The sequence below is a fragment of the Rissa tridactyla genome, chromosome 1, assembly GCF_028500815.1.
Source record: "Rissa tridactyla isolate bRisTri1 chromosome 1, bRisTri1.patW.cur.20221130, whole genome shotgun sequence".
In the NCBI taxonomy this organism is placed as follows: Eukaryota; Metazoa; Chordata; class Aves; order Charadriiformes; family Laridae; genus Rissa; species Rissa tridactyla.
The window spans coordinates 73786318-73804315 of record NC_071466.1 but is presented as its reverse complement, the minus strand read 5'-3'; the positions used below and the strand labels follow the sequence as shown (position 1 = coordinate 73804315).

The 17998-nt window shown below is 41.4% G+C and overlaps 1 protein-coding gene across 1 annotated transcript in view; it reads right to left on the bottom strand.

Annotated features, from left to right (window-relative positions):
* Positions 1-4257: 4257 nt before the first annotated feature.
* The window catches only part of AFF3 (ALF transcription elongation factor 3), a 327221-nt gene continuing 313480 nt past the window's right edge, over positions 4258-17998 (bottom strand). The window contains exons 15-21 of the mRNA XM_054190585.1: positions 17647-17710; positions 14847-14983; positions 12769-12840; positions 10240-10333; positions 6107-6156; positions 5762-5976; positions 4258-4379 (exon numbers count right to left, since the gene is read on the bottom strand). Coding sequence (XP_054046560.1) covers positions 4258-4379; positions 5762-5976; positions 6107-6156; positions 10240-10333; positions 12769-12840; positions 14847-14983; positions 17647-17710 — 754 coding nt within the window. The remainder of the gene's footprint in view (positions 4380-5761; positions 5977-6106; positions 6157-10239; positions 10334-12768; positions 12841-14846; positions 14984-17646; positions 17711-17998) is intronic.

Sequence of the window (17998 nt, the reverse complement as noted above, 5' to 3'; positions counted from 1 at the left end):
CCATGAACCCATGACCCTCCAGAAAATTTAGGAGAGTTAAAAAACCTATTGCTTTGACAATCTTTTCATTTAAAAAAAATCTTGTAAAAACCTCAAGGAATTCATCCACTGTTATTTACACAAAATTCAACCTTTCCTGCTTAAAATCATGAATCATTCAATGTCACATCTGCAGGATATCTGAGGCAGATGCCATTAATCCAAGTCATTTTGCAAATTCCAATTTCATTTGGATTAAAACCTACAACTAAGTCAGTGAGTAGTATATACTGTACATGCGTTAAGGCTGGTGACTACTAAAGTCTCTTGGGTAGATAAACTAAGCACAGATTAGCCAGGTCTAAGTATATGTCCTCATCTAGGGAAAAAAAGATATCCTGACATTTCAGTGATGTAGATTTGAATCAGTAGCCATGAAAAATGGTTGGACATTTGTATTACAAAAGAGATACTATGGCACAGTCCCAAAGGTGCATTTCTTATAAATTAATTAGCTGCACAAATTATTTTGATAACAGTTACTGCACTTCTGAGGTGATATGGCTGCTCAGTGATGAGTACTTGATGATCAATGGTAGGCACTAATAATATCCTTCATGCTGAGTGACTTTTATTACTATTTAGATTTACAGTATATACATATGTGTTTGTATCTACATTTAGGGCTTGATCTTCTTAACCTCCTTTACCTAAGGTCCTCTGTTCACTATAATCTCTTCCTTTGGAGCCCTGTGATATTTGGATAAAAGAAATAGGCAAACAAGGGGTTGGGATATCCTGCCATGCAACAAGGAGGACTATGCTCAGCTTTTGGCCACACTCGAACCTCTGCATATGCTTTGTTCTTACCTGTCACTCATACCACCATGGAATACTATAAAGGATTAAGGCCAAGGGGTCTGTATGATCTTGCTGCCTGTGAGGATCCTATAGGCTGCTGTTTCTTGCATCCACCTGCAATACATGGTTCCTTTGAATCCGTTCCCACTGCTTTACCAACCCTGACTGATTCAGAAGCCTCTGTTTGTAAGCAAACCTCTCCCTCCAGGCACAATCCTTCTGGATTTGTACAGAATGACTTCTTTCCCAAAATGAACCCGAACATTGGTATGGTGTAAAGAAGCCTACATGCTCCTGGACTTTTACAACACATTAAAACAAGACAGGGTCTTTCATGGAGCCTCAAAGAAGGACAGTCTGCTCTGGTCCCATCCAGAACACAGAGCACCTTCAACTCATGGTGAAGTGCCTAAGACTATTCAGGTTCTTAAGGTGGAGCATATGCTTAACTGGACCAGACCTAAAAGCCACATGCATTTTTCCAGACCAGGCCCTAAGAAGATGAAATGAAGTATTTGTTGTCACCATGCCACATTCAGTCATCTAAAGACCAGCAACTGTGTACAGCGAACAGTCTGCACAAAAGAGTATTCTAAATTACCTCACCAAAATAGTATAGCTGCAAGAAACCCTATGGAGAGAAGGCCAAACCCTCTAATTCATTTATATATCTAGTTGGTTTAAATGGCTGCTATTTCATCCTGTTACACCACCAGAAGTTAAGGCTCAGTGTGCTCACCAGACAACACAGATGATGCCAGCACAAAAACTAAACCCCAATGTTTTTCCATGGAAGCAATGGGTATTTTAGCTGGAATAATTCAATTTAAGAACAATGTACAGGAAAGGACAATCATCTACAAGAGATCCTTAGTACTTGGAAATGTTACAACAGGACAGCATTAATTCTTGCGTTTCTTTGAAGTTTCTTGACATATTACATCCATACAGAGAGTTCATAGTGATTAAGAAAAATATCCCGATCTTAGTAAAATAAACATGCTTCGAAGTTCCATATTTGAAACTCAAATGCCACATGTGCAATAAAACTAAACTCCATTTAAGGCAAGTAATATATGTCACTTCTAAAATTTCTCAACATTAAATAGCAGTAAGGGCTCCCAAACCCCCAGACTTATCTGAAGATAAACATCGTAGGCACCATCAAAGAAAACAGAAGCTAATCTGACTGGAGTTTCACTTTCCTGATCTGAGGAGAAATCCCACAGTACCTTCATACGGTATTGAAGCAGCTGACAGAATCCGTTGCTACTAGTCTGGTAAATCACAACAGACTTCCACAGCCAGAGATCAGGCAAGTGATAAACGGAAAGGCACCGATCAAGTTCTCCATGATACTTGTGACCAAACAAATTGTGTTCCTTCTGGGGTGGGTGACAGCCAGAGTTAAGAGTGACGGGAGGACTTGGAGGATGTGTATTTTGTCATTTAAAGGCAGGTCTGTGTTCACTCCTAAAGCCGTAACACTCAAGTCTGTGCTGAGGTGACCACAGTCTGAGCTCAGGACTTCTCTTGAGGGGGAAGAATTGGAGCACCAACGGGCACATAAATATTAGCCCAGGATGGTTTGGGGCCGAGCAGTCCCTCGGTAGCTACCCCACTGAGCTGCTTCAAAGGGTGGATGCTCTAAGTCTGAGCATTAGCTGGAGTTATGGTAAGCAGCCTCGGCAAAATAATGCAGGTACTTGGGGCTCAGTGTGCTCCCAAGCCCACTCTATGCCATGGGCTACATATCGCCTGTGTTACCAAAGATGTTTTACTGAGAAAACATGCTGCGTTGTTTGGTATCTTTTTTTTCAAAGTGCAGCTCTTCAAAAATGGGGGAGGAAAAAAAAAGACAGCAAGGACCAATCAATCAAACACTGGTATCAGTGGCTACTTCTACTTGTATCTTCTATTGAAAGAGTCTTTTGTATTCACTTTTCCTTAATATATAAGTAAAATAGATTAGAAAACAACAATCAAAGGGTCCAAGCAGCGACTTGGATAAGAACCGTCCATTGAAAGTCACCAGAGCTGCTGACTTGAGCAAAGGCTGCAAATCTGATTGCAAAAAAAAATATATTTCCGATACAGAAAAAGAAAACTAAATGCAAGAACACCCCTGAACATGAACAAAAATGCACTGAATGCAAGCACGGTTGATATGAACTGGCCTTGACCTCAGCTGACCCAAATTAAACTCCAATTATTGTGGGATTAATTCTTCTGGCATGAAAAACACAGCCTGTCAACAGGAACTGAAAACATCCCATAAATCAAGAAACGTTAAAGCCTGGTTGAGGATTATGCATGAAGAGTGAGAGGATTACGATAGGAAACAGTTCTTAGCCTGATAAGCAGCAAACTCGGCTTCCCAGATAAAGGAAATTGCATGTAATGCTCCCATACAGCCTAGAAGAAAATGCTGCAAGCTTCTGCTAGATGAAAAAGATATGAAAGTCAAAATCTGTGGGATGAAGCCTTCGCATGCAAAGCCAACAACTGTTATAGATCTCTCTCTGTCTCTCTGTGTGTACACAGCTGAAATTAACACATTTTCTTACTAAGTGGATTGCAGTTTGCCATATTTTTTTCATTTATCTATTCACTGTCAGTAACAGAATGCAATTTTCCACCATCTCTTTTAAGTTCTTGCTATCAACATATCTGTTTTCAGGCTTTTCGCTTGATATTGTAGGTTACACCGTTGGTGAGGAGCTGAACAAGAGGTAAAGTTATTTAAAAAGACATGAGATAAAGAAATGCATGCAATTTGTTGAAACTTACTGCACATGAAGGAATGCTGTTTTTCTCCAACTTAACGTAGACTACACAAGCCCTCTGTTGCCCCCATGGGGAAGTAACAGGGAGATAGCACATTAATATTGAAACGCCTGTGACGTGTCCATGCTCGCAGTAAAAGTTCTCCATGTCTGTGATTTGCCCTCATTCATTCCAGTTCAGGAAAGCCCTTGTGTATGTGCTTAAGCTTTGCTGAAGTCAACAGGATTTCAGGACAAGCTTAAAGTTAAGAATTTATTGAGAGCTTTCCTGAATAGGGATCTGTGCTTATTGCACTTGGTTCAACCAACCCATGAGATTTTGGTTTCTGAGTTTTTCAGCACAAGAATAGAAAGGGTACGTTTTGTGCATTAAGATCAGTTCTTTCTAGTGTTTCTAGTGTATGAAAATGTTTGGAGAGTGGTACAGAGCAATTAATTCTGAAGAGACGTCATTGTATATTGTACATATGCACACATACATGTCTACACTCAGAAAAATTTTGCTCGATATTGGAGAAATATTCACCTTTGTTTGGATCAATGCTGTGGTTGACTATTTCTGTAGCACAGTGTCCAGAATAACTGAATTATCCATGAAAGGTATACTGTCCATGTGAATGGCACACAGTCATTATGACAAGTGGGCGCTATTCCGCACCCAGTGAAGTCCTTGTTGAGTGTACTGAACTAAATGCTCCATACTGCTGTGCAAGGTGATAGGCCCCATCAATGCATCCAAGTCGTTAAAAAAATCTACAGGGGAAAAAAAAAAATCAGCATCAGAAGAGCGAAGCTGTATTTGCTACTTGTCATCCTTTAATAGATTTTATTCTCTTGCAAATTGAGTCAAGCTGAACATTTCATGGGAATGAATGAAAGTTTAGTGCTGGTGAGATTAATTTTAAAGCCTTGTGGTTCATGATGTTACAGGCTGATGCACAACAATTTTCTTTCCAAAGAACAAAACAGTGAGTTCTTCGGCTTTGCTTTTCATTAATTTCCATTGAGTCTTGATAAAGCAAACATATGCTGGGCAAGATTTTTTTTGAGATTGAGGACAACTAAATCAAAAAGTCTGCACGCAAGTGCCTATCTGTAAATATGCTAGGTACCTAAGCTACTGTGACAGACAAATAGAGGCCCGTACAACATGGTCATCCCAGCCTAAAGAGTAATTTGGCTAACTAGCCACTAAGGACTAAATTCAGTGACCTACTTAGAGGCATGCAGTGCCCATTTGAGATGCCCTCAGGCAGTTGATACATACAGCCCAGACTGGCAAATCTAACACAGGATGTACAGGGGACTTCTGGAGTGACAGCGTAGGTGAGGATGCCTCAAGTGGCATTTGGCAGCTATGGTTAAGCAACTGAATTGTATCCCTGTGTCCCCTTCAGGGAGAACCGAACAGCTCTCCAAGCTCTGCTGTTTGTATTGAACAAAGCTCCATCAACTGCAATTGGAGATTAGCCCCCAAACTTATATATACACACCTACACTTAGGTGTCCTCAGTTTTATTTGAATCCTGCCCATGTCCCTGCCTTAAATACATAAATCAGCCTGAAAACCAAGGAATACTTTATCATCAAGTCAGATGCTGAGGCACTTGCTCATGGAAACCAGTTCAGCTGAGAGAAGTTTGCTTTGAAGAGGGAGCGAGGCACCTCGTTCCCATCTGTGTCTGCTCGGATGGGGGGAGGGCTAGGGGTTGTTCATTCCTTCTGCAGAAAGGAAGCGTGCTCCTGCTTTTTGGCATGGTCTGGCTAAACACAGCCCATCCAGCTCCATGACTTTGAGGGGCAGGGACCTGCCTTGCCTCCCACAAACCTTTCTCTCTGGAATGACACAGATGGCAGTGAATCCTACCCACAGCTATGTCTGTGACCTGTCTGTCACCAGTCCCGACCAGCCAAATATAGAAAAAAAAAATCAGATGCTTCTGAGCGAGACAGCTATCAAAATTGCCTTTTGGGGCTGTTTTGGAACAGATTAGGAGCAGACTGAAGAAAAAAATCACCTCTACAGTCCTACTTTGCAGAGAGGATTCCTATCAAAATAGTTCTTTTTCTGATGAAAATCATGTGATTTGATCAGGATGGACTACTAGAATAGTCCGTTGCCTTGACTCACTCACCTCTGTTTTCCTTGGCCAGGTTGTCAGCCATCTCCCAGTAGTCATAGCTGTGCAGGATGCTGTTGGTGATGCTGACGTGGTTGGCAGCCATCTGATGAATCCGCTGTGGGATGCTGATGATAGGAGATGGGGAAGGGGCCCCTGTGCTCCCCTGGGATCCTACAGAGCTGACTGGAGAAGGGCTAGGCGACATGGGTGATGGAGTTCCTGTGCTCCTGGAAAAAGATGTTAATACAGTTACTTAAAAGATGTTGTGATTAAAAACGTGAGAGTATCAGAACATACTGCAGGTAAGAAAATGGAATTTCTGACTGCCAATCTGATGTAAGTCTCTGTGCAACTTACTTTCCACTGGCACCCCAAGGAGATGGGTTCTGGGCAGCTTTTGACGAATTCTGTAAAGGAAAAAAATAATTCACAATGCATATAATTTATATAATACTATGAAGTGAAGACCATTAAACAGCACAAAAGTAATGTAAAGAAAAAATTGTGCAGATAGAAGTAGTTGAGTCTCATGATGCAATAAACCCACTCAGCCTAGTTTGGTGTTGTGATGAAGCAGCGCTGCAGCACAGACTCAAATCACAGTCTATTAAACATCCTGGGATGAGGGATGATTAGGAAAATATGTTAGTTGAAACCGAAACTTTTCACAGAAATCCTGGGAGTTCAGAAGAAAGCGCTGCCAGGACCCTTTGTGAGGTTTAGGCTGGAATTTCTTGTGCCAGAGAAAACCAGAAGGATTTCCTCCTACTCTCCTGCCCCCAAAGAAAAATGTCATTCTCCTAGGACCCTGGCTGACCCCAGGGATGTGAATCGGAGGCTCCCTCAGCTCAGGTGGGCATTTTAACCACCGGGTGTATGAATCTCTCTCACGATTGCTCCTCTTGGAGCTGTTCCCATTGGTCTGAATACGGCACCATTCACAGGGCCAGAGAGACTGCTCTTGTAGACTGGTGGTTTTTCAAGATGAAGGGTTCCCGAGAAGGGGACATGAGATCGTTTAGCGTGATCTCTTGTATACCTGCAGTCATTAAGACTCTCACTGGTATACTGTGCTTAGGCTAAAGAATTTCATTGTTTGAGGAAAGACTACCTTGCACAAGCACTATGTTTACAGAGCAGGAGAAATTCATGTGTCCGCAGTAATGGAAACTGAATTGCTAAAATTATTCTCATAGTTAATCTACGAGAGCTGATGGGAATTTACTGGCAGGTTCCTGCCCATTTGACCTGTGGAAAAACTCCTCCCCTCTCCCAAGTGCAGTGACTGATTTAGTCCTGGGCCTGTGAGAAAGAAGGATGTAAAAACCAGAAGTCTAAGAAACAGAACTTTTCTGATCCATCCCATCTGCAGCCTCATATTCAGCAATGGCCGGTTTCTAATTCTTCAGAGGAAAGTGACCTCCTTGCAGCCTTCCCTGAAACCATCCATACATCCAGGTAATTGTGTGCTGGGGAACAACTGTTCCTTCCTGCCAACCACAGGAGACCAAGTGAAGTCCTGCAGCTCAAGATCTGTTTATGGATATTGTTTAAATACAAGGCTGCAGGTGTTGCAAGCTGCAGGAGTTACAAGCGTTAACAGCAGTACAAACACTCTCAGTCTCCCATGGCTTAGGAAGGAAAAATGATAAAACAAGGGGCTTCAGAGCTTCACAGATTCCAAGGCCAGGAGTAATCCTCCAGGACATTCAATCTGCAATTTCCCTTTTCCATGAATCATAGAACTTTTACCAGAAGCAAAATTATTTTTTTTTTAAAAAAAAGGACAGCTAGGCATATAGAAATCCTAAGACACTATTTATCCTCCTTGTTCTCCTGTGCCCTGCATCTGATGTTTAGCAGGCCTCACAGTTAGGAAAACAGATTCTGTTTCAGGGTTTCAAGACTTAATTTTTGTAACTTCAGTGCTAGCTTTTGGATTTTGTTGGTCCAGTTCCAGCAATACTGTATGCCACCTGGTATTATCAGCTCTGTTTCCATATACGCAATGATCACATCTTCTCTTAACCTGTTCTGCAGTAAGCTGGACACATCTCCTGAGTGTGTTTTCTCAGTTTTGACGTGTCCTCTGAACTGCTTCTTGTGTTCCCACATCTTTCATGCGCACACCAACACTGGCTGTGTTTTAGCAGTGATCACATCAGTGCTGTGTGCGCCCTGGCATTCTTCCTGCATTTTGACACCGGGCCTTCCACATCCCAGGTAAGTGGTATGAAAAATAAGCTCTGGAGTGTCCCATAGGGGGTTGTTCCTTCAATGGGTTTTCTTTTTCTCTTTATTGGCAGGAAAGGCTGAGGTGTGAAAGGGAAAAAATGAAAAGTTCTCTTTTACCATCCTAAATAGAACCAAGCTGGGAATCCTCAGCATTTGCTCCTCTTACAGAAAAGTTGCTTTTTTTTTTTTTTCTTTTCTTTTCTGATCTGTCTCAGAACTACTGGCCTTCATCTTTCTAGTGTAATGGAAACTGAATATGTGTTATTTACTTACAGAGTTGGAAGCAGAAAAATATGAAAATGGAAGTGAAGTCAAGGATACTACTCCTGTAAATATAACCAGCCTCTGCCTTACCGTACAACTTCCCATAGCTTTTTTTCTCATGTTTTAGGTGTATTACTCAAGCTTCCTCTCAGTTCTGCACCAGAAAGGTAGGGGTAAGGATTCTAAAGAGTGTAATGTTGCAAGGGACGATTTCTTATCCTACTTTGCTTACTAGTACCCATTCTCCTGGTTTCTTTATGCTTTAAAATGTGTCTGCGCCCTGAATACCTGTGGCTTGTTTTTAATTCTCTGCTGCATTAGTTTTTTTTATAATGGAAATAAAATACTTAAAAGGAGATTTAAATAATATTTTTTTTTCTTTTCTAAAAGAAAAGCATGTCTAATTTTCCCTGCAAGTGTGTGTGACAAGGTTTAAAATCTTTCTTTGATTGATAATATATGTGGAAGTTCTTAATGCAGTCAGCATTTCACGTCACTTGGCTTTGAAAGCTTTTAGATACCAAATATGAAATGAGTGGAGAATTGGCTTGTTTTCCACTGAAAATTATAGCAAATGGATTTTTTTTCCATTTTTACTCTCAAAGGTGAGAATACTTTCTAATGTGAAGCTACACTATCATTATATCAGCAGGAGCTCTGCAAAAAACCAAGCTCATCTTGGCTATAGCAGAGTATAAGTCCATTTTATGTTTGCTGTGAAACAGTTTCTGTCTGCTAGTAGGAGACATTTTACATGGCTGAAAGCCTGACCAGCCCGTTCTTAATGCAGGTATTCTCTGAACTGGTAAAGAAAAATAAAGTGCTGTAATAGGCACGTATTTCTTTCCCCTGAAATCAAGTCGTTGTTAGAGAAACATAACATGTTGAATTACATATTGCTAAATTTTTAGAAGCAATTACAGTGACTTCAATTTCAGTTTGACAATAACAGATCTGTCAATTTCCTCCACCGTCTTCATGTGTTCAGAATCTGGTCATGAGCATTCATGCTTGTATTTGAATTTTATTATTAACAAAATGTCAAAGGATGGATGTTTTTCATTTCAAGGTACCTCCCTTTGCAAAAAAACCCAACAGATGAGAACTCTGTTCAAAGACAAATGTCTGTTCAGGTCCCTCAAAGGAGTTTGTCTTTAAGCTTGTACTTTGTAAAGCTTGTACGTGTGTATACTTGTATGTACATATTATTTTCTTAATTAGAAAGATGAAAGCTAGTTTTGTGTTTGGAGATGAAATGCTGGATGGACTAACTGCTAGGTGACCTCCACCTGAAAGGTTTTGTTCCTGAGATACTTTCCAGAGAAAGGTTGCCTGTCAAATAAAATATATCAGAATACTTTGAATGACTTCCTGTCTTATCCAAAATAACCAGGGTCTGGACCTGGCAGAGAGTGGAAAATGGATGCAGTAGCAGGCAAAGCAAAGCAGGACAGGGAAACCAGCATTGCTGTGTCAAGTACACGGCAAGCGGTTTGGTTGCCCTCCAACATTTTCATAGAACTCCCAGTGAAGTCAGTGTGGGCTGTTTGCCAGTTCCTGTCCCACCTATTGATGCTGCTACATGGAAGCCCTGCACCTGAGGACTGACCTAGATCAAAGTCTTCAACTCACAGGTAGTCTAGTGGGAAGTGTAATCCTGGAAAGGATTGTTAGAGCAAAATCTGCAAAACCTATTTGCAAGAGAACTGGATAGCACTAGACAATCGACCAGGAATAATCTGAAAATACCTGTTTGTTCATACAATATATTTCTTACCCTTCATGAAGGGACATGGTGTGTGTTTTGCAAGGAGGGGACCTTGTGAAGACAGCAGAACTGACTAGAGATCAGGTGTTGCCATGGGAGTCTGTGGTAAAACTCTACTGACTTCACTGGGGAAGAACTAAGCCCAGCACAGCTATTGTTTTAGTGAGATGCTGTATTTCCTATCATGACACACTGATCTAAAAACATGTCATAAAAAATGCACCTTGAAATACTCAATAAGCGCTTTCGAATACTTGACCGCGTGGTCTCTCTTGAGTCGGAACATCCTCCAGTACAGAAGGGCCAGGCAGCGGTAACTGGAACAAAAGGGAGAGCAGAAGGTAAAGCATGTCCCCTGAACAGAAATCCCAACTGATTATCTTGAATTCTCAAACTAACAGAGTGGAAGGCTGATAGCACCTTGCTTATGGTTTTTATCACCATTTGTTTACAGTACTTCACACTTTGCCATGGATTCATGAGCAAGGCAAGCTATTACGGCCAGGGAAGGTCACACTGACAAACGCTACCAGTGGGGTACTAAAGAAACTATACTCAGAAGGGTTTGCAGGGTTGGGTTCCCAGGCCTTGATTCTGACTTGAAGTCTGCACACTTGACCAAAGGTCTCTCCTGTGAAAAGGTCATTACAGGCTTGGAATTCAACATATGCATACTTTTTTTTTAATTTCTTTTTGTAAATATAAAGGCAGCCTTTTGGGGTATCTTATTGCAACAGTCTGGAGCCTGGATATTGAACTAGAGTTATAATGGGTGCATTTTGTATACACCCAGCGGTCTCTTCCAGCAGCTAGAGATAGCCGGGAAACAGGGAAACCTCTGACCCGCCCAGATTTTACTGGCCAAGCTCCTCCGTGGGAAACCAGAATAGAGATTGTATTGGACCGCGGAGGCTATTCCTAGGCCACCTGCCTGATTTATTCCCCAGATGAAACCAGCAGTGGGCTGAAAAACCCCATGTGCTGTACTGGAAGTGACTGCCCCCATGCTCCTCGCTGGTCTGCAGAGTGCCACACACCTTTAATGCTATGTAATTAAATGAGAGTAATAGCTATTAACTATAATTATACATCACAATAACTGATAATCAGCATTCAGGACACACAAACTCTTCTTCGCTATTGGCTTCAGGTGTACCAGTCTGTTTTCTGAATCAAGAATCACCACCACCTCTTCCCAGCAAGCTTTTTGATGGGCAGGTGTGGGATTGCCCCACAGTGACACAGCTTTCAAAGCAAAAATCTGGCGTGTTTTGCTTTTCCTTTGGCAGCGGAGGCCTTATTTTAAAAAGGGGTATTTAGTCTCGGAGGCAGCCTGAAGCAGCAGAAGATGCCTTTGAGTTTGGAAGCGCAAAGTGCTTCCCATCTCCAAACCTCAGCAAACCCCTCGAATTAGCAAATTGCTCTTGAAAAAAAAAAATAAAAAAAATATATCTATAAAAAAAAAAAAATCCCAGCCCGGTTTTCGCAGCCGGTTTGCCTCCCGAACTGAAAGCAGAAGGTGAATTTCTGCCTTTGTCCGCTGGAGGACAGTCTCTCCTCAGGAGAAGCGGCGCCGGCTGCGGCGGGGAGCTGGCAGCCCGCCCGGCGGGCGCAGGGAGCAGCCAAGGGGGATGCGGTGGCCTCGCAGCCACCATAACTCTCCCTCTGTCACCTTCACAGGTACAGCACATATGCAAATGGTGGCAGCTCATCTGCTGGCTGGCAGACGGTGAGTTAAGATTGCTATTCATCGCCCAGAGAAGGCACCGTCTGCTTTCCCTCGCGTTGACCTTTCTGCTGAAACAGATGCAGCGGCTCCGTGAATTTGGATGCGGTTCCACACACGCCGAAGCGCTCCGGCAGTTCTGAGCAACCCTTCGGAATATGGCTTTATTATTATTATTATATTTTTTTCAAGCCATTCTTTAGTCCTTTTCCCACCTAAGTGTTTTTAAAACAATTCCCATGAATGCATGCCGCGCTCCTCCTGACGGCACGGTAAACCAGTGACAAAGAATGGGCATTTAAAAAAAAAATTTGCATCTCTGAATATTTTGTTCCTTTTTATACAAATAATTAATTAGGACTCCTTATTTATGGAGGCTAAAGATGCATTTCGTTTGGATTTTTAACAGATGGTTAATAGGTGTTAAAAACACACTTGCTGATTGTAAATGTCCACTTACTGAGAATCAGTAACCATGTAATAGGTATTTTATGTATTAACTACATAGACATTAAATTAAAATTTGATTTTAATAACATTTTAGTATTTTACTAGCAATGAGCAGCCATCCTATAGAATCTAAGGTGTGTGCACACATATCTAGAAATCTCAATTTAGAAGGTAATCCAAGAGGCTTAATTATCACCATCACCGTATCTCCCTTCATATAATGTAAATATAATTTATGATTATTGAGCCTAAAATGTCAGCCACAAAAGAAATTACCGAGCTATTGGTAGAAAAGTACATCACTCATAAACACAACAAACCATCAGGCATTTAAAAATTAATTACGCTGACGTACCATAGCTGACCTGTCACAGTCAATAAGTATGAATTGCTTATTTACAGAGACAGAATGCAGACCTGGTACAGTGATACAAGGGCTGCACCTTCCCGGAGCAGAACGTATTCCCTTAATTTCAAAAGACAACATAATCCTATCTGGCCGCAGCCAGCATCTGATTTTCAAGAGCTGGCTCACTGCAGAAAAGAAGCCTTTTGAGGAAGTCTTGATCTACTAACCATAATGCTGCCAGCTGTTTGTCTTCTGGAGTGGCGTTGGGGCCTGAGTGGGTTTTTAGTCTCACCGCATACCTTAAGCAAAAGGAAAAAAGCCAATGTGAGTTAACTGAGACAGTTTTATATTACTGATCAGAGAGCTAAGCTGGCCAATGTCATTTGATCTGCTCCCTTACACATATTTGCTCAAGTTACCAGACATACACGCGCTTTTTCTGCTTGTGTTTCAGAGCTATTTTGCTTCTAGCACTGCCTCCCTGTGCTCTTTATACAGCAGTAACTCCCTTGAACATCCGTCAGTCCAGAGGGGAGCCTCGCTGGCGAGGTGATGCTGTCCTACCAAAATAACCGCCGCTGTTGTGGAGACCCAGTTTCACAGGGTTCACGCAGAAAGGTTTTCACAGCGTTTGAAGGCAGACGACAGCCTGCCTTGAAGCTGGTGCTGCCCTCACCCTGCCAGTTCTGAGCGTGTCTACCCAGATTTGCTCCTCCGAGCAGTGCACAGCAGAGGGGGAACATGTGGCTCAGAGCTATTTTTGCTCGTATGACATTACATTCAAATTCTATAAATATTAAACATCTACAGAGGTAGCACTGCTGTTTCAAGAGTGGATGTGCTATGCAATCACGAATTAGTTTCTGGAAATCTCAGCTTCCAGCTGAATACCTGAACAATGGACAAGGTTAGGACAACACACAGCAGTTCCGGGCTCGCTTCCAGAAAAATACCTGTTCCCCATAATTAGCTGCTTGTGTTTCTTTCTTATCTTTGCTTTCAAACTTTAATCCTGATATCTGTGCAAAGATTTGATATGAACATTTTGTTTCAACCGGCATACCTAGCAAACCTCTTATTTTTCTGAGCTGCAGCAAGTGAGATCAACAGCAATTCACACCACAACACAACCACAGCTACGCGCATTATTGAAAGCTATGGATCTGCAAGCAAAATTCATTTCCAGAGTTAGGACCATATATTTAGTACCGTGAGAAATGACAGGGCAGACAAAGAAAGAGCTTTCTGCCTTTTGAAAAAAAGGAAGGGAAGAATTGCAGAGATGGGATGTACTATTCTCTTACTGAAAAAAATATCTGATTTTGTTTAACAACCTTCCCGTTAGAAAGCTGGCCTCAGTCCACTGAAATGCACGAGAAGACAGCCCTAAGTGGAATAAAATGCCAATGGAATTGTTAACATGCAGGACAACATTCACGTCAACACCAAGTCCAAAAGAATGCAATTGCTTTAGAAGCTTTGCTTCATTATGAATATGATTAAAAATTAAAATGTTTTCCTTCCTATGAACTTAGTCCTGACGAGCGCTGTGTGGTTGACTGTCCTGCAGAATGATGCCATGGTCACTGACAGTGCAGCTTTCTCCGCTAGTGTGGCTGGGCTCTGACACTGTCAATAATGTTAACCCTTACTAACAACTATAACGGAGAAAAGGACTTAGGAGACAAACTGTCTTCACAGGGACTGCAGGTGGGACTGAATTCTAGACTGACCTGTTTGGAGAGCCATGAAGGGGTATCCCTAAATGTAGGGGTACCTTTAGTGTGAGCTGGACGGCTTTTGGGACTCTACTGCCTACAGCAGGAACATACCCACCAAATGGACCTTGAGTGTCTATTTTTCTATCACTGCTCACATCTTCCCTCAGGTAACCTTTAAACTGCAGCCTTAAACACTTCACAACATTTTGCAAACTACCACTCCATGAGAACGTTTTGGTATTATGTGTTATTATTTTTCTCTTTTGAGTAGCACGGGACATATCATATTATATCAGTTTCTTAACTCTTGAAGTAATTTGAAACTCAACTAATATGAAAAGCTTTGTGGGTTTTTTGGTGGTTTTTTTTTTGTGGTTTTTTTTTTTTTTCTCCATTCTACGCAGTTTCCTGATTTAATTTCCATAGAAATCACAGAAAATACATACACATTACATATGACTGACCAGGCACTTGGGAAGACCTCACTTCTCCCCTTCTACTCTATCTAGGGAATTATGTGATGATGTAGATGAGCATGTTTGCACAGAGAGAGTAACCCCTGAGGTCATCTCCTCCCTTCCTACCTGATGAGTTCAACTGTTTCTGAATACATTGTATAAGGGGATTTAGATTCCATTGGGCCTTGTTCCATTGCATTTCCACACTCAATAAACGATAGTGCTGCTTCTGCATAATTCAGTGCCTTTCCAAACTTTTCCACCTAGAGGGAAAAAATAAGGACACAGAGAAATAGCGTAATCATCAAGACATGGTTACATTTGATGGGATTTTTCTCAACGTGAATTGTAAACTTGACACGAGTTGGTATATCTTCAGCTTCACAATTTTTCCTACAAGAAAGCTAAAACCCTTCAAACCCTGTGCACCAGTGAAAACGCTAAGACACAGAAAGCAGAGCTGAAAAAAGCTACAAGATGTTATTTGTTCCACACTCTCGTGTCTGAAGAAAGATCAACTCTGCCTAGGACACTCCTGACAGATATTTGCCAAAGCTCTTCAGTGCTGGAAATTCCACAAACTCATCAGGCCTTTTGTTCCAACTTCCATTAAAAAAGGTTTCACACATCTTTGCAAATACCGTTTTTCATCACTCAACAAAGAAAGGTAATGATCATCTTGAACTAAGGGAATGAGAATTAAATACTCGGACTGCTAACTCTTGTTTAAAGGCTCATCTCTGTTCTCAGGTCTTCTTTATCCCTACCATTTTCAGCACTGCTTGACTACACTCTTCTCCTGTCAGGAAGTTGCTTTCTGTATCCTCCTCCTCTTCCAGGGACTGCTCTGCTCCCTCAGCTTCTTCTGCCATTCTTCTTCCTTGCCCCATTTCTTCTCCTATTTTCAGTATTTCTTTGACTCTGTGTATGTGTATTTGTGTACTTTTATGGATATACGTGCATATATGTCCTCAATGATAGTTATATGCAAACATGCAGATAATGTTCATATGTGTACACTTACATACCGCTTATCTGGTCTCAGAATTTCATTTTTGATGTAGATAGAGATGAATCATACTAATACCTCTCTGTCCTGCCTTCTCTTTCCTTCAGTCAGAACTCCTGCGGTACATAAAGCCCATTAATGGACTGGATGCATTTGGTTGAAATCTGATGCACACAGTGAAAGGTTAATGGACCTTATTCTTTTCCAAGGGATAAAAATTTTAAATAGTAACTTTGGAATGGCACACTGGCTTCAATCTATTTTAGGTTCTTATATGACTCCCATTGCGATCATGCTGGAGAACTTCACAAACTTTTTATTATATTTCTCTCCCCGATGCTCTTGTGCGGGTGGAAGTGCTATTATCCCAATTTCACAGGTGGGGAACTAAGGAGCAGAGAGACTTAGAGTAATTTTCAGGCTGATCACTCGAAGTGCCTATGTTAGGTATTGCAGTGCCAAAGTAGGAGGTACCGAGCCCAGCCAAGATGATTCAAAGTACCTGGAGGCACTTTGGCAATATGGAAATTCCTCCAGGATCCCTACATGGTCAAGGAGGGAGAGGAAGTACCTGCAAAGGGCGATTCACAAGGTGTAAGTAAGGTGCTGGTCCACGGTGTAGGGAAGCTGAATGGGAAGGATATTTCAATCACCTAATACTGATGGGAGGCTATTTAAACTGTGCCTAGATGATTTTCATGCAGGAAACTTATGGCAGAGCAGAGAATAATGCTTGCACCTCCTGTTTCTGGGAGTCTACCATAAAAACATTTCTCTTCAGGCTAAGAAATTCCTTTGCATATTAAGTGATCTTTTCCATTCTGTTTAAAGCAACACACTAAAATGCACCATTTGTACTTCTCCACAATATTTTCTGATTTAAGACTCACTTTGGAGTAATATGGAACTGAATAAACCGTGAAAATTTGCGCTAATAAACTCAGGTAGAGTGTAAAACTCGGCATTACTGGCCTAAATAAAGGGCCTGCTTCTGCTTCCTTGGCCTTTTTACATTCTGCGCAGCTGAGGAATAGAGGTGAAGAAACAGAGGCTCGAGCCACCTTTCTTCTTTCTTGCTGCTGTGACAACAAAGCGTCTGTCTGACCGAGCAAGGCAGGACTGCAGCTACTCCCACCTGCAAGACAGCCATATTAATGGAGGGTCCCACTCCATATATCGTGTCTGCCATCCCAGAGGTCTGATGTTTTTAAGGCTGTGCTAGTTTATTCATAGTGCTGGACAAACGTAGCCTTGGAGAAAGCTGAGAGACGGCCAAGCAGAGCTCTCCTGGAGCGCTGCGTACTTCGTTGCACCCATTTGTTTGGAAAGACGAGCATCTCTTTAGTGCTTCATCTCAGATTCCCCTTTTTCTTACTGGCTACGCTGTAAGACAGGTGAAAGCAGGGGCCAAGAATCTGTTGCAGCAGTCCTTTGTGTGAAAGGTGTTCCTCTAGGGTTACACAGATTCCTTGTGTGCTTCTGGTTATGTTAGGAAACATCTGCTATGAAAACAGCATTCTTTTGGTACTGAAGAGCAAAAGCTCTTAAAAAAAAGTACAAATACCTCAGCCACCAGACCAAATTTGGGGATACAATTATAGGAACTAGCCAGCTAGTTAAACTGAGAAGAGAGGTATGTGGATCCCTTACACAGCCTCCATTACTATAGTTACTAATTAAAGCAAAGGAATAAATGGAAAGTTTTATTTATCCAGGCCTTTATCTCAGTAAGTCATTATTTGTTAAGTCATAGTTTATTGGGCTATGAACATTTGATTATATAAACATTTCTTAATTTAACAAGCCTAGTCATCCTTATAATAGATTTTATAATTACCCCAGCAATACTGCACTGATGAAGAAACTGCATTACAAAAATAATTTGGAGCAACATAACTGGAAAGAAAATGTTCTCACCATTGCATCTGCTTTATGCTTCTTCCGTTTAGCTTCCTGCATAAAGTAATCTGCATTGCGTGGCCTACCAGGGGAAAATAAGAAGACATTTTATTATTTTCTGAAGTGCAGAATATTTTCAAGTTATTTTTCCCTTATTTTAAACCTGATTTGCAAACATTTTTTATGAAGAAAATACACTTATCATGTAACCATGCATCTTCTATTTCCAAATTGCTGCCTGTGGAGACAACAGCATTTATGGCTGTTCTCATTCTTTAGAAGTCAGTGATTCAAAGCAAAAAAAAAGCTAATAAAATGCGTTTTTATGGATTATATAAACTGCTTCCCAAATTAGCACAGTTTTGATCTG